Below are 20,852 nucleotides of genomic sequence, written 5' to 3' on the forward strand. Positions count from 1 at the left end.
CCACAAATACCCACTCCCTCCACCACTGATGCTTAATATAGCAGCCAAGTGTGTGATCGATAGAACGCATCACAGACATTCTTCAAGGATCCTCAAGCAGCACCTTCCAAACCCGTGATCACTTCCATCTGGAAGGAGAAGGTTAGCAGATACCAGGAATACCACCCCCTGCAGGTACCTCTCTCAGCCACTCTCCATCCTGACTTGGAAATATGTCACCGTTCCTTCATTGTCACTGGGTCACAATCCTGGAATTCCCTCCCTAAGGGCATTGTGGGTCTATGTACAGGGCATAGACTGCAGCGGTTCAAGAAGGCAGCTCACCCCCACCTTCTCATGAGGGGAACTCGGGGCGGGCAGTAAATGTTGGGCCCAGGCAGAGTTGCTCACGTCACATACAACGGCAAACATTCAAAGGAAGTGTTTCTTTTTCCCCTACTTTCCTTTTGTGTTCACACATTATGTATTTACAGACAAAAAGTCAACTTGATGTGAGTACCTCACGAGGGGAGTTGAAAGTCTCTTCCACTCTTGGCTCTAAGCTGTCCTCTGAAGTGTTGACGACCCCACACGTTTTGAGGGGGAGTCTGAGCTCCTCATACAGGTACAGTGCATGCTCATCCTTGTCTGAACCCTTCAGAGGCTCCAGCACATACCTTTGGCCATTTGTGTGGAGGTAGCCGCTGGGAAAAACAAGAGACCATGGTCAACCAGGATGGCTCCAGTTGGATCCAAAACGCTGAAGTACCAGAAGGAAAATGTGCAAGAAATCAGAAGTGGTCAGTGAGGCTGTGGAGCTCAGTCCTCCCACCCAGCAGACACGAGCTGTACTGGGGTGAGGTCGCTGTTGTTGGCAAGACCACGTGTCAGGCTTATCTTACCTGAAACCCTCACAAGTACTGAAGCTTGCTGAAGATCCTCCTTCTCCCTTGATGTAACCATGGTAATAGCAATGATCCTGGCCATTAGCAGGAGTGAGGGGAATGGGTGAGAAACAAAGAAAAAGGAAATGTGTCAACTGCAACTGGTAACCAGATAGGAGACATTAAAAAGCACAGGCAACTGGGAGGCAAAGATAACCATGTGATCAACACTATCTGTGAGAAATCTCTAGTTCTCAGCCCCAACGTTCTCTGGACAGGGTGGGCCAGAGGCTGTCCACGTGTTACATGCATTCGAATAAAATTAGAACATGGAACGTAGATGCAGCACAGTGCCCCTGACTGTTCCAGAATCAGCCCAGCCCTCAGCCATTCAGTCCAGAATGAGTAGGAAGGCTGGACTGTGAGTCCCACATTCAACTGTCTCCATTACCCCACCCCGGCCCCTGCAAGAAACCCAGGTCCCCTCTGCTTTTTGCCTTTTTATCCCAGTGATCATCCATCTCCTAACCAGCACCCGGTACAGCTGCTGTCTGAATTGGTATTGCTGATGTTGGTGGGAGCTTGCATCTGTAAACTCATTCGTGTACAAGCCCAATGCTACAACTGTTTCTCCGCATTATTAGTGGTAAGGCATGCCAGAAGATTCATAATCGGTTACAACTACGTAGGAGTTGCCATGTTCAAGGGTGCAATGAGCTGTCTGTGGAGTATTTACAAAACACTGCGGGACTTGTTTAACCCGAGTGTGGTTAATGGGAAAGAGATACTGAACTGAAGCAAAAGGCCTGGGAGCAGATTGTTAAACAGCATTGCAAAGGAAGATCCCTGCACACTCAGACATCGGGTGGACTCTTGTGGTAATGTCCTTTGCTCTGACCAAGCAGGCAAAGTTCCAGCCTATTCAGAGGGGTGTAATGACCTATTGGAACAGGTAGATCAGGGAGAATATCCACTCATAAACAGAGATCTTGCTCTGTCATAGAGAGTCACACACCACAGAAACAGACCCTTTTGTTCAACTCGTACAGACATCCCCATCTGACCTCGTCCCATTTGCCAGCACCCGGCCCATATCCCCCCAAACCCTTCCTATTCATATACCCATCCAAATGCCTTTTAAATGCTGTAATTGTACCAACCTCCACCACTTCCTCTGGCAGCTCATTCCGTACACGTACCACCCTCTGTGTGAAAAAGTTGCCCCGTAGGTCTCTTTTATGTCTTTCCCCTCTCATCCTAAATCTATACCCTCTAGTTTTGGACTCCCCCATCCCAGGGAAAAGATTTTGTCTATTTATCCTATCCATGTTCCTCATGATTATATAAACCTCTATAAGGTCACCCTTCAGCCTCCGACGCTTCAGGGAAAACAGCCCCAGCCTATTGAGACTGTCCCTACAGGTCATATCCTCCAACCCTGGCAACATCCTTGTAAACCTTTTCTGAACTATTTCAAGTTCTATAACACCTGCCTATCTCCAAAAAGTGAATACCAAGTTATTTTCTTGTCCTTTGCTTGAATGAAGCAGGTGAACATATTTAAAGGTGACCGAGGGGTTGTATTCAATGTAATCTGGGATCACACTTACTGATCCATTCTGACAAGGGACTACCAAAGCCTTGCACAAACACAAGCTTCCCCATCTGACACACATTTCTCCCAATTCTTTTCCTGCCTTCATGGGATGTGGACATTACTGGCTCAGCCAGCGTCTGTTACCCATCCCGAACTGTCCAGAGGGCATTCAAAAATAAGCCACATTGCTGTGGGTCTGCTGTCACATAAGAGTCACCGTTTCCTTCCTGAAAAGATATGAGTGAGGCGGATGGGTTTTTCCCTGACAGAGAGAGAGAGAGAGAGAGAAAAACCGTAAATATCTGGTACTGATGTGTGCATATGTGAGTGTTTTTGTCTGTGCATTGTGAGACTGTGTATATATGCAGAGCTGGAAATGTGTTGCTGGAAAAGCGCAGCAGTTCAGGCAGCATCCAGGGAACAGGAGAATCGACGTTTCGGGCATAAGCCCTTCTTCAGGAATGAAGAAGGGCTTATGCCCGAAACGTCGATTCTCCTGTTCCCTGGATGCTGCCTGACCTGCTGCGCTTTTCCAGCAACACATTTCCAGCTCTGATCTCCAGCATCTGCAGACCTCACTTTCTCCTGTGTATATATGCATGACTGTATAATATATGCGTGACTGTATATGCATGCATGTGTATCTGTGTTTCTATGTGCAATTTTATGTGTGTGTGGGTCTGTGTATCTCTGCATGTTTTTATGTGGGAGCCAGTGAATGAGCCTGATAGTGTGGGCGGCCTCTCAGTCCTAGGGAGTGTTGCTGAACAAAGAGACCTTGGAGCGCGTGCTCATAGCTCCTTGAAAGTGGAGTCGCAGGTAGATAGGACAGTGAAGAAGGTGTTTGGTATGCTTTCCTTTCTTGGTCAGAGTATTGAGTACAGGAGTTGGGAGGTCATGTTGCGGCTGTACAGGACATTGGTTAGGCCACTATTGGAATATTGTGTGCAATTCTGGTCTCCTTCCTATAGCAAAGATGTTGTGAAACTTGAAAAGGTTCAGAAAAGATCTACAAGGATGTTGCCAGGGTTGGAGGATTTGAGCTATAGGGAGAGGCTGAACAGGCTGGGACTGTTTTCCCTGGAGCGTCGGAGGCTGAGGGGTGACCTTATAGAGGTTTACAAAATTATGAGAGGCACAGATAGGATAAATAGACAAAGTCTTTTCCCTGGGGTCGGGGATTCCAGAATGAGAGGACATAGGTTTAGGATGAGAGGGGAAAAATTTAAAAAGGATGAAAGGGGCAATTTTTTCATGCAGAGGGTGGTGTGTGTATGGAATGAGCTGCCAGAGAAAGTAATGGAGGCTTGTACAATTACAATATTTAAAAGGCATCTTTTAAATTGGAATTGGAAGAGTTCAGAGAGATATGGGCCAAGTGGTGGCAAATGGGACGAGATTAATTGAGGATATCTGGTCAGCATGGAGGAGTTGGACTGAAGGGTCTGTTTGCGTGCCGTACAGCTCTATGACTTGATGACTCAGTCCTGACAGAACATACTGCTTGTGAGCTGACTGCCACGGGGTACAGATTCCTGGCATCTGAATGATCCCATTCCAGATAAGTTCTACCGGCATGTTCGAACAAGTCATGGAGTGGAGCTGTATTCATCCAGCCACAAGCAGAAACTCCCCCAGCTCCCTTCGAGGGAAACCGATACCTCCTCCATTATCATAAGCAGAAGGTAAATACAGCAAAAGACCTTTCTGCAAGTTGTGGGGGATTGGGTCTGGAGCAAGACTCACAGCTGGATGCTGGGAGCTTGCTATAATCACTGAATGTCTCATCTTGACCTCACTGTGTGTGGATCAATTCCACTTGCCTTTCGATCACAGACCGTATCCCACTCAGACCCATATCCCACCGTGCGTATTGATCACGGACCATATCCCACTCAGACCCATACCCCACTGTGCCTATCGATCACAGAGCATATCCCGCTCAGACCCATATCCCACTGTGCCTATTGATCACAGAGAATATCCCACTCACACCCATATACCACCCTGCGTATTGATCACGGACCATATCCCACTCAGACCCATATCCCACTGTGCCTATTGGTCACAGAGCGTATCCTGCTCAGACACATATCCCACTGTGCCTATTGATCACAGAGAATATCCCACTCACACCCATATACCACCGTACGTATTGATCACGGACCATATCCCACTCAGACCAATATCCCACCGTGCCTATCGATCACAGACAGAATCCTACTCAGACCCAAATCCCACAGTGCCTATCGATCACAGAGCATTTCCCACTCAGACCCATATCCCACCGTGCCTATCGATCACAGAGCATATCCCACTCAGACCCATATCCCACTGTGCCTCTTGATCACAGAGCGTATCCAACTTAGACCCATATCCCACTGTGCCTATCAGTCACAGAGCATATCCCGCTCAGACCCATATCGCACTGTGCCTATTGATCACAGAGAATATCACACTCACACCCATATCCCACCGTGCGTATTGATCACGGACCATATCCCACTCAGTCCAATATCCCACCGTGCCTATCGATCACAGACAGAATCCCACTCAGACCCATATCCCACTCAGACCCATATCCCACTGTGCCTATCGATCACAGACCATAAACCACTCAGACCCAAGTCCCACTGTTCCTATTGATCACAGACCATATCCCACTCAGACACATATCCCACTGTGCCTATCGATCACAGACCGTATCCCACTCAGACCCATATCCCATTGTGCCTATCGATCGCAGACAGAATCCCACTCAGACCCATATCCCACTGTGCCTATCGATCACAGACAGAATCCCATTCAGACCCATATCCCACTGTGCCTATCGATCACAGACCGTATCCCACACAGACCCTATCCCACCGTGCCTATCGATCACAGAGCATATCCCGCTCAGACCCATATCCCACCGCGCGTACTGATTACAGACAGTATCCTACTCAGACCCTTATCCCACTGTGCCTATCGATCACAGATCAAATCCTACACAGACCCATACCCCATTGTGCCTATCGATCACAGACCGTATCCCACTCAGACCCATACCCCACCGTGCCTATCGATCACAGACCGTTTCCCACTCAGACCCATATCCCACTGTGCCTATTGATCACAGACCGTATCCCACTCACACCCATATCCCACCGTGCGTATTGATCACGGACCATATCCCACTCAGTCCAATATCCCACCGTGCCTATCGATCACAGACAGAATCCCACTCAGACCCATATCCCACTCAGACCCATATCCCACTGTGCCTATCGATCACAGACCATAAACCACTCAGACCCAAGTCCCACTGTTCCTATTGATCACAGACCATATCCCACTCAGACACATATCCCACTGTGCCTATCGAACACAGACCATATCCCACTCAGACACATATCCCACTGTTCCTATTGATCGCAGACCGTATCCCGCTCAGATCCATATCCCACTATGCCTATCGATTACAGACCGTATCCCACTCAGACCCATATCCCATTGTGCCTACCGATCACAGACCATATCCCACTCAGACCCTTATCCCACTGTTCCTATCGATCACAGACAATATCCCACTCAGACACATATCTCACTGTTCCTATTGATCACAGACCATATCCCACTCAGACCCATATCCCACTGTACCTCTGAACACAGAGCGTATCCCACTTAGACCCATATTCCACTGTGCCTCCGGTCACAGAGCGTATCCCACTCAGACCCATATCCCACTGTGCCTATCGATCACAGACCGTATCCCGCTCAGATCCATATCCCACTATGCCTATCGATTACAGACCGTATCCCACTCAGACCCATATCCCATTGTGCCTACCGATCACAGACCATATCCCACTCAGACCCATATCCCACTGCGCCTATCGATCACAGACAGAATCCCACTCAGACCCATACCCCACTGTGCCTATCGATCACAGACCGTATCCCACTCAGACCCATATCCCACCGTGCCTATCAATCACAGAGCATATCCCGCTCAGACCCATATCCCACCGTGCGTACTGATTACAGATAGTATCCTACTCAGACCCTTATCCCACTGTGCCTATCGATCACAGATCAAATCCTACACAGACCCATACCCCATTGTGCCTATCGATCACAGACCGTATCCCACTCAGACCCATATCCCATTGTGCCTATCGATCGCAGACAGAATCCCACTCAGACCCATATCCCACTGTGCCTATCGATCACAGACAGAATCCCATTCAGACCCATATCCCACTGTGCCTATCGATCACAGACCGTATCCCACACAGACCCTATCCCACCGTGCCTATCGATCACAGAGCATATCCCGCTCAGACCCATATCCCACCGCGCGTACTGATTACAGACAGTATCCTACTCAGACCCTTATCCCACTGTGCCTATCGATCACAGATCAAATCCTACACAGACCCATACCCCATTGTGCCTATCGATCACAGACCGTATCCCACTCAGACCCATACCCCACCGTGCCTATCGATCACAGACCGTTTCCCACTCAGACCCATATCCCACTGTGCCTATTGATCACAGACCGTATCCCACTCACACCCATATCCCACCGTGCGTATTGATCACGGACCATATCCCACTCAGTCCAATATCCCACCGTGCCTATCGATCACAGACAGAATCCCACTCAGACCCATATCCCACTCAGACCCATATCCCACTGTGCCTATCGATCACAGACCATAAACCACTCAGACCCAAGTCCCACTGTTCCTATTGATCACAGACCATATCCCACTCAGACACATATCCCACTGTGCCTATCGAACACAGACCATATCCCACTCAGACACATATCCCACTGTTCCTATTGATCGCAGACCGTATCCCGCTCAGATCCATATCCCACTATGCCTATCGATTACAGACCGTATCCCACTCAGACCCATATCCCATTGTGCCTACCGATCACAGACCATATCCCACTCAGACCCTTATCCCACTGTTCCTATCGATCACAGACAATATCCCACTCAGACACATATCTCACTGTTCCTATTGATCACAGACCATATCCCACTCAGACCCATATCCCACTGTACCTCTGAACACAGAGCGTATCCCACTTAGACCCATATTCCACTGTGCCTCCGGTCACAGAGCGTATCCCACTCAGACCCATATCCCACTGTGCCTATCGATCACAGACCGTATCCCGCTCAGATCCATATCCCACTATGCCTATCGATTACAGACCGTATCCCACTCAGACCCATATCCCATTGTGCCTACCGATCACAGACCATATCCCACTCAGACCCATATCCCACTGCGCCTATCGATCACAGACAGAATCCCACTCAGACCCATACCCCACTGTGCCTATCGATCACAGACCGTATCCCACTCAGACCCATATCCCACCGTGCCTATCAATCACAGAGCATATCCCGCTCAGACCCATATCCCACCGTGCGTACTGATTACAGATAGTATCCTACTCAGACCCTTATCCCACTGTGCCTATCGATCACAGATCAAATCCTACACAGACCCATACCCCATTGTGCCTATCGATCACAGACCGTATCCCACTCAGACCCATATCCCACCGTGCCTATCGATCACAGACCGTTTCCCACTCAGACCCATATCCCACTGTGCCTATTGATCACAGACCGTATCCCACTCACACCCATATCCCACCGTGCGTATTGATCACGGACCATATCCCACTCAGTCCAATATCCCACCGTGCCTATCGATCACAGACAGAATCCCACTCAGACCCATATCCCACTCAGACCCATATCCCACTGTGCCTATCGATCACAGACCATAAACCACTCAGACCCAAGTCCCACTGTTCCTATTGATCACAGACCATATCCCACTCAGACACATATCCCACTGTTCCTATTGATCGCAGAGCGTATCCCGATCAGACACATATCCCACCGTGCCTATCGATCACAGACCGTATCCCACTCAGACCCATATACCACCATGCCTATCGATCACAGACAGAATCCCACTCAGTCCCATATCCCACCATGCCTATCGATCACAGACCGTATCCCACACAGACCCATATCCCACCATTCCTATCGATCACAGACCGTATATCCCACTCAGACCCATATCCCACCGTGCCTATTGATCACAGACCGTTTCCCACTCAGACCCATATCCCACTGTGCCTATCGATCACAGACCGTATCCCACACAGACCCATATCCCACTGTGCCTATCGATCACAGACCGTATCCCACACAGACCCATATCCCACTGTGCCTATCGATCACAGACTGTATCCCACACAGACCTATATCCCACTGTGCCTACCCATCACAGACCATATCCCACTCAGACCAATATCCCACCATGCCTATCGATCACAGACCGTATCCCACACAGACCCATATCCCACCATTCCTATCGATCACAGACCGTATCCCACACAGACCCTATCCCACCGTGCCTATCGATCACAGAGCATATCCCGCTCAGACCCATATCCCACCGCGCGTACTGATTACAGACAGTATCCTACTCAGACCCTTATCCCACTGTGCCTATCGATCACAGATCAAATCCTACACAGACCCATACCCCATTGTGCCTATCGATCACAGACCGTATCCCACTCAGACCCATACCCCACCGTGCCTATCGATCACAGACCGTTTCCCACTCAGACCCATATCCCACTGTGCCTATTGATCACAGACCGTATCCCACTCACACCCATATCCCACCGTGCGTATTGATCACGGACCATATCCCACTCAGTCCAATATCCCACCGTGCCTATCGATCACAGACAGAATCCCACTCAGACCCATATCCCACTCAGACCCATATCCCACTGTGCCTATCGATCACAGACCATAAACCACTCAGACCCAAGTCCCACTGTTCCTATTGATCACAGACCATATCCCACTCAGACACATATCCCACTGTGCCTATCGAACACAGACCATATCCCACTCAGACACATATCCCACTGTTCCTATTGATCGCAGACCGTATCCCGCTCAGATCCATATCCCACTATGCCTATCGATTACAGACCGTATCCCACTCAGACCCATATCCCATTGTGCCTACCGATCACAGACCATATCCCACTCAGACCCTTATCCCACTGTTCCTATCGATCACAGACAATATCCCACTCAGACACATATCTCACTGTTCCTATTGATCACAGACAATATCCCACTCAGACCCATATCCCACTGTACCTCTGAACACAGAGCGTATCCCACTTAGACCCATATTCCACTGTGCCTCCGGTCACAGAGCGTATCCCACTCAGACCCATATCCCACTGTGCCTATCGATCACAGACCGTATCCCGCTCAGATCCATATCCCACTATGCCTATCGATTACAGACCGTATCCCACTCAGACCCATATCCCATTGTGCCTACCGATCACAGACCATATCCCACTCAGACCCATATCCCACTGCGCCTATCGATCACAGACAGAATCCCACTCAGACCCATACCCCACTGTGCCTATCGATCACAGACCGTATCCCACTCAGACCCATATCCCACCGTGCCTATCAATCACAGAGCATATCCCGCTCAGACCCATATCCCACCGTGCGTACTGATTACAGATAGTATCCTACTCAGACCCTTATCCCACTGTGCCTATCGATCACAGATCAAATCCTACACAGACCCATACCCCATTGTGCCTATCGATCACAGACCGTATCCCACTCAGACCCATATCCCATTGTGCCTATCGATCGCAGACAGAATCCCACTCAGACCCATATCCCACTGTGCCTATCGATCACAGACAGAATCCCATTCAGACCCATATCCCACTGTGCCTATCGATCACAGACCGTATCCCACACAGACCCTATCCCACCGTGCCTATCGATCACAGAGCATATCCCGCTCAGACCCATATCCCACCGCGCGTACTGATTACAGACAGTATCCTACTCAGACCCTTATCCCACTGTGCCTATCGATCACAGATCAAATCCTACACAGACCCATACCCCATTGTGCCTATCGATCACAGACCGTATCCCACTCAGACCCATACCCCACCGTGCCTATCGATCACAGACCGTTTCCCACTCAGACCCATATCCCACTGTGCCTATTGATCACAGACCGTATCCCACTCACACCCATATCCCACCGTGCGTATTGATCACGGACCATATCCCACTCAGTCCAATATCCCACCGTGCCTATCGATCACAGACAGAATCCCACTCAGACCCATATCCCACTCAGACCCATATCCCACTGTGCCTATCGATCACAGACCATAAACCACTCAGACCCAAGTCCCACTGTTCCTATTGATCACAGACCATATCCCACTCAGACACATATCCCACTGTGCCTATCGAACACAGACCATATCCCACTCAGACACATATCCCACTGTTCCTATTGATCGCAGACCGTATCCCGCTCAGATCCATATCCCACTATGCCTATCGATTACAGACCGTATCCCACTCAGACCCATATCCCATTGTGCCTACCGATCACAGACCATATCCCACTCAGACCCTTATCCCACTGTTCCTATCGATCACAGACAATATCCCACTCAGACACATATCTCACTGTTCCTATTGATCACAGACCATATCCCACTCAGACCCATATCCCACTGTACCTCTGAACACAGAGCGTATCCCACTTAGACCCATATTCCACTGTGCCTCCGGTCACAGAGCGTATCCCACTCAGACCCATATCCCACTGTGCCTATCGATCACAGACCGTATCCCGCTCAGATCCATATCCCACTATGCCTATCGATTACAGACCGTATCCCACTCAGACCCATATCCCATTGTGCCTACCGATCACAGACCATATCCCACTCAGACCCATATCCCACTGCGCCTATCGATCACAGACAGAATCCCACTCAGACCCATACCCCACTGTGCCTATCGATCACAGACCGTATCCCACTCAGACCCATATCCCACCGTGCCTATCAATCACAGAGCATATCCCGCTCAGACCCATATCCCACCGTGCGTACTGATTACAGATAGTATCCTACTCAGACCCTTATCCCACTGTGCCTATCGATCACAGATCAAATCCTACACAGACCCATACCCCATTGTGCCTATCGATCACAGACCGTATCCCACTCAGACCCATATCCCACCGTGCCTATCGATCACAGACCGTTTCCCACTCAGACCCATATCCCACTGTGCCTATTGATCACAGACCGTATCCCACTCACACCCATATCCCACCGTGCGTATTGATCACGGACCATATCCCACTCAGTCCAATATCCCACCGTGCCTATCGATCACAGACAGAATCCCACTCAGACCCATATCCCACTCAGACCCATATCCCACTGTGCCTATCGATCACAGACCATAAACCACTCAGACCCAAGTCCCACTGTTCCTATTGATCACAGACCATATCCCACTCAGACACATATCCCACTGTTCCTATTGATCGCAGAGCGTATCCCGATCAGACACATATCCCACCGTGCCTATCGATCACAGACCGTATCCCACTCAGACCCATATACCACCATGCCTATCGATCACAGACAGAATCCCACTCAGTCCCATATCCCACCATGCCTATCGATCACAGACCGTATCCCACACAGACCCATATCCCACCATTCCTATCGATCACAGACCGTATATCCCACTCAGACCCATATCCCACCGTGCCTATTGATCACAGACCGTTTCCCACTCAGACCCATATCCCACTGTGCCTATCGATCACAGACCGTATCCCACACAGACCCATATCCCACTGTGCCTATCGATCACAGACCGTATCCCACACAGACCCATATCCCACTGTGCCTATCGATCACAGACTGTATCCCACACAGACCTATATCCCACTGTGCCTACCCATCACAGACCATATCCCACTCAGACCAATATCCCACCATGCCTATCGATCACAGACCGTATCCCACACAGACCCATATCCCACCATTCCTATCGATCACAGACCGTATATCCCACACAGACCCATATCCCACCATTCCTATCGATCACAGACAGTATATCCCACTCAGACCCACATTCCACTGTTCCTATTGATCACAGACCGTATCCCGCTCAGACACATATCCCACTGTGCCTATTGATCACAGAAAATATTCCACTCAGACCCATATCCCACCGTGCCTATCAATCACAGACCGTATCCCGCAGAGACCCATATCACACTGTGCCTATCGATCACAGACCGGATCCCACTCAGACACATAAACACTATGCCTATCGATCACAGACTGTATCCCACACAGACCTATATCCCACTGTGCCTACCCATCACAGACCATATCCCACTCAGACCCATATACCACCATGCCTATCGATCACAGACAGAATCCCACACAGACCCATATCCCACTGTGCCTATCGATCACAGACCATATCCTACTCAAACCCATATCCCACCGTGCCTATTGATCACAGACAGTATCCCACTCAGACCCATATCCCACTGTGCCTATTGATCACAGACCGTATCCCACTCAGACCCATATCCCACTGTGCCTATTGATCACAGTGCATATCCCACTCAGATCCATCTCCACAGAAATGGAGTGAAGAAGTGCTTGTACTGTGCTTGTACGGTTAACTCTGCCTCTGCACAGATGCTGCCTGAGCTGCTGAGTTTCTGATTCTGCATCATACTCACTGGATAGAGAGGATTGCTTGTCACCTCAGTCCCATCTTTCAAGTAGTATGTCTCGGAGTAGTTATTCGCAATGAGCTGCCTGTGAAAGGGAAGGGAGAATGAAAGTGGACACCTTTCATGGCTTTGGAATAATGCAGCAATGCTGCGATATGACGTGCATGTACTTGCTAGCGGACATGTTTAAAACTACTGACTATCACCATCCACATCAACAAGGTGGAAGATTTAACCTCACGATCCATCAGATGAACTGAACACTTACTCATTCTTCTCAAGGTGCACCACTTGCTCCTTGCCGTCCACCGGAACCTCAAACTGAATAACCGATGGATGAAGCCCCTGCCAGAGGAGAGATGGCAAAATTCAACTCAATGTCAACTTTCCCCACCTGCCTATTGTCACTTCTCTTGTTCAAACCTGTCTCTCATCTGCTCATGGTTTCTGATTCTGGACCAGTCGCCTTACAGAGCATTCTTGCCTCCAGTCCCACTTCCTCTGTTGTAATAGAAGCCCAGTCCCAACGCTGTCATTACATCTGGCTCAGTGCTCATAACCAGAACTACCCTGTCTGCTCTTGCAGTTCCCCCTCTGTCACTGTACCCCTGTGTTTCTGTCTCATTGTAAATCCTGCTCACTGTTACTCTGCTGTCAGTTTATCCCAACGTTCTTGTCTAAGGAGAAACCCCTCAGACCGTCCACCTTTCAGACATTCTGTTGGAACCATCAATCCCGTGCCTACCGATGGTACTGATTAAAGTCAGTTTTATACAATAACCCGTGTTGTTGGTGAGAAACGTGCTGTTCCTGGGTGTCACACAGTACCTCACTCGTTCGTCTGTGCTTTGTGTGGAGCCTCCTGGGGATCACCACTTGGTAATTCTGGACGTCAGGTAGTTTGGAAGCCGCTAAAATTGCTGTGAACACACAACCGAACATTGGTCAGACCGTGGGGTGACCCAAAGACACTGACTGAAGTTACAGGCTGATGGTGGGGATGGGTTGAGCCTTCAGTGATTGGGGCTGTTAATCTGGTGTAATCAGGGAGCCCAGGCTGACATGAAAGGTTGAAGGTCAGTGACACTGGGCGCTGCTAAATATCCAACTCATGAAGAGGCAGTGCTATAGTCAAAGGCTGTGTATTTGTAAATACAAGGTGATTGGGGATGGGATACCGGTCTCTGAAGAGCCTTTTCAGGATGTGCCCATGGCACGTGGGTAAAAGGAAACTTTGGTCAAATGAAGAGCAGGTTTGAGCTTGACCTGTGCAGCTTCAGAGCAGAATAGGCAATGAGTGTTGCTCCAGCCAAATGATCACAGCAGAGCCCAGCACAGCACAGCACAGTACAATCCGGCACAGCATAGCACAGTAGAGTCCAGCTTAGCATAGTATAGCACAGCACAGCACAGCAGAGCCCAGCACAGCACAGTACAACCCAGCACAGTGCAGCACAGTAGAGTCCAGCTTAGCATAGTATGGCACAGCACAGCACAGCAGAGCCCAGCACAGCACAGTTCAACTCAGCACAGCACAGCACAGCACAGCAGAGTCCAGCTTAGCATAGTATGGCACAGCACAGCACAGCAGAGGCCAGCACAGCACAGTACAACCCAGCACAGTGCAGCACAGTAGAGTCCAGCTTAGCATAGTATGGCATAGCACAGCACAGCAGAGCCCAGCACAGCAGAGCAGAACCCAGTGCAGCACTGCGCAGCACAGCACAGCACAGTCCAGCCCGGCACAGCACAGCATGGCACATCACAGCACAGCATAGCACAGCAGAACCCAGCACAGCACAGCCCGGCACAGTGCAACACAGCAGAACTCAGCACAGCACAGCGCAGCATGGCACAGCACAGCACAGCAGAACCCAGTGCAGCAAAGCTCAGCCAGTACAGCATGGCATGGCACAGCACAGCGCAGCCCAGCACAGCCCAGCCCAACACAGCACAGCATGGCACAGCAGAGCAGAGCCCAACATAGTACAGCACAGCACAGCACAGCACAGCAGAGCCCAGCACAGCTTGGCACAGCGCAGCAGGGCCCAGCATAGCACAGCAGAACTCAGCACAGCACAGCACAACCCACCACAGCATGGCACAGCAGAGCAGAGGGATCAAGGATAATGGCATGAGTCACCAAGCTGATCCCCATTCCCTCTCCCAAAGTGAGTGCCCAGGTCCCTTTGAACCAGTGAAGGACTCACAAGCAGGAGAGATAGAAGGAGTGAAGTCCATTCGGCCCCTTGAGCATGCTCTCCACCACTCAATAGCCATCACTGCTAATCTTCAACTCCACTTTGCTGCATCGTCCCCAGGTACCATGCATTCCCCCACAGACTGAGGAATTCTCGACCCTGGCCTTTAATCTTTGCAATGTTTGGGGACTCCAGAGCACTGAAGGCCCACAAGCCTGGGGTGAAGACTGTTCTCCTCATTGTAGTTCCAAATGTGGTGGTGGTGGGGGGACGCCCTAGCTGTGAGAGGGCACTCCCACCTTCTCCAGTCCCAGTGACTACCCCACCATGCCACCTCCTGAGCCACCAACCATCCTCCCATTCTCCCAAACTCCAGAGGGAACTGACCCATTTACACAGCCTTTCATCAGAGAACAGCCCCCCTCTTCCCAGGCTCCTAGCCAAATGAACAATATCGGAAAGGGCACACCAAATTCATCACTGATTTTTACAAATACACTCCTCAGAGAATCTGAACAGTCACAAACATCAATTGAATTGAATTTATTTATTGTCACATATTCCAAGACACAGTGAAAAGCTTTGTCTTGTGAACAAACCTCTAATAGTCTGGTGTCACATTACACCACGCACACAAGGTACACCCTGGAGATATGGATTGCCTTTGTCTCCTGTTTGCTGATGATTAACCTAATAAGGATCAGTCCTCAACTCTCTGTCCCCCCTCCCTCTCTCTCCCCGACTTTCCTAACTTCATAAGATATTGGAGCAGAAATAGGCCATTCGGCCCATCGAATTTGATCTGCCATTCTGTCATGGCTGATAGGTTCCTCGCCCACATTTTCCTACCTGCCCTCCATATGCATTCAACCCATTACCCATTAAAAATCTATCTAACTCCTCCTTACATTTCCTCATTGTCCTAGCTTCCACCACACTTCATCGTAGCAAATTTCACAGACTCACACCCTTTGGGAGAAGTAGTTTCTCCTCAACTCTGTGATTAGATGAAATTCCCTACAGTGTGGAAACAGGCCCTTCGGCCCAATAAGTCCACACTGACCCACCCAGACCCATTTCCCTCTGACTAATACACCTAACAATATGGGTAATTTAGCATGGCCAATCCACCCCAACTTGCACACCTTTGGATTGTAGGAGGAAACCAGAGCACCCGGAGGAAACCCACACAGAGACAGGGAGAATGTGTAAACTCTACACAGACAGTTCCCTGAGGCTGGAATTGAACCCAGGTCCCTGGTGCTGTGAGGCAGCAGTGCCAACCACTGAGACACCATGCTGCCCCAAAACTCACTCAAACTAGGTAGGAGTCAAACCTACAATCTTCCAATCCGTAGTCAGATGTCTTATCCATGTGCGCCACAAGCCCACACATTTTAAAATCTATTTATCTCCTACATTTGCTACCGTTATCCTCTCATCCTAGAATGTGCCACAAGTGGAGCATTGTTGAGGAGCAAGATGCTCCACGTATATTTTATCTACACCTTTCTGTTCCCATCGCCCTCATTCCCCCACTCTCTGACCCCAGCCCCCTCAATCCTCCCCTCTCTATCCCCATCCCTCAACGTTTTCAAGGATTTCTCCTGCTAGAAGTCTGGCTCACTTGCTGCCCCTCTGTCACACTGCAATTGAAATCCTAAACGTTCACCGTGCAGGAGTGTTTCTGCTCCATGTTTATTCTGTGTTCACTATCCACATTCCCTGAGTGGGTCGACCCATCTAGCACAGTTCCCACATGAACCCAATCCATCTTCGAGCTGCTAAGCCTTGATCCAACCTCCTATCCACCGTCTCTGTTCACAGGATGGTACTGCTCAGGCACACAGGGCTATGTTCGTATTGTACACAACGACCCAAGGTTAGAAACTCAGCAGCGCACCAGTCAGTGTTGACAGATCTGGATTTGACAGGGGTTTGGCAAAACTCCACAAAGTCAGAAGCTGAAGTCAAGCTGCAACACCACAGGAAATTACTGCTTTGGCCAGAGCTGACAGTGAGCCAGCAATGCTGCTGCAGGTACTATGGTCATCGAAACCAGAGGCTCCCTCCACATCACTCTGACTGACTGACTGTAAGAGTGCTCTCAAAGCTCTGAGGGTGGCAAGCAAGACTGCAAGAGTCCACACTCACAAACTCTGAGATGTGGGGAAGACAGGTTCACGCTTGGCTATGATGCTGGTGCAGCCAAATAGCCCACTGTTCGTCCTCACTACTTCAGCTGGTAGTTACTTGCTCAAAGGACCAGAGGGAGATTCATGTTTCCCACAATCAAGCTTCAGCCCGCTCACCCTAAAAGGTACTCAGCAAATTCACTTCAAATGAGCAGCTGAGTATCACTCAGCCAGGGGTGAAGAAACTTACCAAACTCTGCAGCAACGGAACACAGGAGCAGAAAACGCACCAAACAGCTGGGGTCAACCATGCTTCACCTGTCCGAGGCAACACACAGTACCTCCTGCTGCCTCTGCTGTGTTGTTTTGGCTGGACTATACTCCCTTCCTGTCAGCGCTTCCTCATTCTGCAGACTGGCTGTTTGTTTCAACATGCAAACCCAAAGAGGAGGAGGAGGAGGAGGAGGAGCAGTATCATTGCGCAAGGAGAGAATTTGTGTTTAATTACAGAGCTGGAGTTGAAAGTTACTAACCCTGGCAAATATAAACTTTGCTGGAAATTCAGAAGGCAGAATTCGATGGAGGGGGCACAATCCAATCTGTTTAGCCCTGATTTTCAACAATGACTTTTCAACCTGTCTGTCAAAGTCATCCCAGCAACCCCCTCAGCTGGGTCCCATCTCATAGAGTCAGACCAGGCTAACCAGAATCCCAAACCTAATCTAGCCCAACCTGCCTGCTCCTGGCCCCTATCCCTCCAAACCTGTTATTCACGTACATATCCAAAAGTCTTTTAAACATTGTAATTTCATAGAATCCCCAGAGCATGGAAACAGGCCATTCAGCCCCAAATGGACCAGCATCAACCACTTCCTCAGGAAGCTCATTTCACACATGAACCATCCACAGTTTCAAAATTTTCCCCACATGTCTTTTTAAAACCACACTCCTCTCACCTTAAAAAACTGCATCGCAGTCTTGAAATCCTTCATTCTAGGAAAAAGACAACTACCGTTAACTCAATCTGCACCCCTCATTATTTTATAAACTTCCATTAGTTCGCCTATTGACCTTCTACAATCCAGTGAAAAAGGTCCCAGCCTATCTTCATAACTCAAACCTTCCATACCGGGCAACATGAGAATCATAGAATCCTTGCAGTGCAGAAACAGGCCACTCAGCCCATCAAGTCTGCACTGGTTGTCCAAAAAGCATCCCACCCAGTTCTACCACGACCACCCTGTCCCTGAGAGGTCATCCGATCATCTGCAATTGCCTCAGCAGAAGGCAGGGCACTGTTGATGGGTCATTGAGTCATATAGCACAGAAGCAGACCTTTTGGTCTAACTCATCCATCCTGACCCAGTTTTCCAAACTGAGCTGGGCCCATTTGCCTGCATTTGGTCCATATCCCTCCAAACCTTTCCTACAAGTGTCCCTGCCCAGATGTCTGCATCCACCATTTCCTCTGGCAGCTTGTTCTACCAGAGATACCGTGCCATTTGAACAGGTCTCACTTTTCAAAATCCCTGAGCTGCAGTAACAATGCATAGATAGAGGGACACGGCAGGGCCCGGTGCTTAGTGAGGCCTGGCCTCAAGCAAATATTGCCCATGCACACAACACTGATAAATCCGCCTCATCTATGGAACAAACCCGTTCTACAACATGGCTGTACACTCAATGTGCCCTCCTCCCTGGCCCCAGGTCAATGTGTCAGCTCATGCACTCACACTTTCTGACAATGACCTGAATAGAGAGGGAGTAATATACCAATTCCTGAGACATGTAATGACCTTACTGGCAACATCATAATAGACCAGGAACAGCTTATGAAACATTTTCTGCCACAGTTAATGATCTTGATTTTGCTCTTCAACAGCCTGAGGGGTTTATCATTCATACTTTCCACAATATCATTGATAATTGATGGGCAAATTCAACACAATGTGAGTAATCAGCAAAACGCCAGAACATAATTGCGTTGACAATACAACAAAGATGGTCCCATTATAAACAACTGGAATCATCGAATCCCAAGCAGACTCTTTGGCCCATCAGGTCCACACCGACCCTTGGAAAAGCATCTCACCTAGATCCACTTCCTTATCCCTGTAGCCCTGCATTTCCCATGGTGAACGCACCTAACCTTCATATCCCTGGACACTATGGGCAATTTAGCACAGCCAATCCACCTAACCTGCACATCTTTGGACTGTGGGAGGAAACCAGAGCACCCAGAGAAAACCCACACAGACATGGGGAGAATGTGCAAACTCCACAGAACCTGGGTCTGTGGTGCTGTGACGCAGCAGCACTAAAACTAAACCACTGTGGCACCCTGAAAGTGAGGCTATAACCTTGATGATGTGTGTGAACACACCACACGGTTCATTAACTTTCTCAGTTCCTTTTCCCTGGTAAATATTCAGCTGACAAAGGCAGATACGACTGCTGCTCTGTGTGTCACACAGCTTCGTTGACAAATCTCAATATGGACTCTTCCTCTGAATGGCAATGAATCCCATCGTTGCTGGCAAGACAGTATTTGTTGCCCATCCCTAATTGAACAGAGGGCAATTCAAAGTCAGCCACCTTGCTATGGGTGTGGAGTGACATGGAGGCCAGACTGTTGAAGGATGACAGTTTCCTTCCCTACAGGACCTTAGTGAACCAGATGGGCTTTTCCTGATAATCCACAACAGTTTCACGGTCATCATTAGACTCTTAATTCCAGATTATTTAATTAAATTGAAATTCCACCATCTTCCACGGCGGAATTTGATCTGGAATTCATGGGTACTCAACTTTTAACAAGTTCAAATTCCACCACAATTCGATTTGAACCAGGTCCGCACAGCATGAGCTGGGTCTCCAGGTTTGTAGTCAAAGGACAATACCACTGGGCCATCAGCACCACTGGGCCATCAGCACCACTGGGCCATCAGCACTCTTCCAGTGATATTCAGGACCCCTTGAGTTGATCACCCACACATATCAGCAATGCACCAATATTCTTTCCTAAGCTTTCTAAGTCCTCATCTGCTGCTCAGGCCAGTCCATGAGAGTCAGATAAGAGAAGAAGCCAACAAAAGCAACAGCTCAAATTGCCTCAGTGCCTGGCCTGATACACTCCCATGATTCTTTACTGAGACAGAAACCTTCTGCTGCTGTCCATGTCCTGTGCAAGAAGAGTGAAGAGCTGTGAAGGGCAACTTCCACTATCTTGTTTCTCACTGCCCACAAATGCAAAAAGCTGGTCTTGTGCAGGATGAGTGAACTAGTCAGGAGACTGCAAGGTCAGCCAGTCACGTGTAGCTGATTTTCCTGGCTTTGATCCAGCACCCTGTGCTGAACAGCAGGAAAGAATAGCCACAGG

At 49.3% G+C, this 20,852-nt stretch overlaps 1 protein-coding gene across 2 annotated transcripts in view; it reads right to left on the reverse strand.

Moving 5' to 3' along the window:
* LOC122543039 (zinc metalloproteinase-disintegrin-like MTP9) overlaps positions 1-17,880 on the reverse strand; it is a 60,849-nt gene extending 42,969 nt beyond the window's left edge. For both annotated transcript variants that reach the window (XM_043681230.2, XM_043681229.2), the window contains exons 1-6: positions 17,724-17,880; positions 13,966-14,057; positions 13,406-13,482; positions 13,144-13,222; positions 882-958; positions 500-683 (exon numbers count right to left, since the gene is read on the reverse strand). In XM_043681230.2, coding sequence (XP_043537165.2) covers positions 500-683; positions 882-958; positions 13,144-13,222; positions 13,406-13,482; positions 13,966-14,057; positions 17,724-17,784 — 570 coding nt within the window. In that variant the 5' untranslated portion in view covers positions 17,785-17,880. The remainder of the gene's footprint in view (positions 1-499; positions 684-881; positions 959-13,143; positions 13,223-13,405; positions 13,483-13,965; positions 14,058-17,723) is intronic.
* Positions 17,881-20,852: the final 2,972 nt, after the last annotated feature.

The sequence above is a fragment of the Chiloscyllium plagiosum genome, unplaced genomic scaffold (assembly GCF_037043375.1).
Source record: "Chiloscyllium plagiosum isolate Xiang-an unplaced genomic scaffold, Cpla_swu_hap1 HiC_scaffold_48, whole genome shotgun sequence".
Taxonomy (NCBI): domain Eukaryota; kingdom Metazoa; phylum Chordata; class Chondrichthyes; order Orectolobiformes; family Hemiscylliidae; genus Chiloscyllium; species Chiloscyllium plagiosum.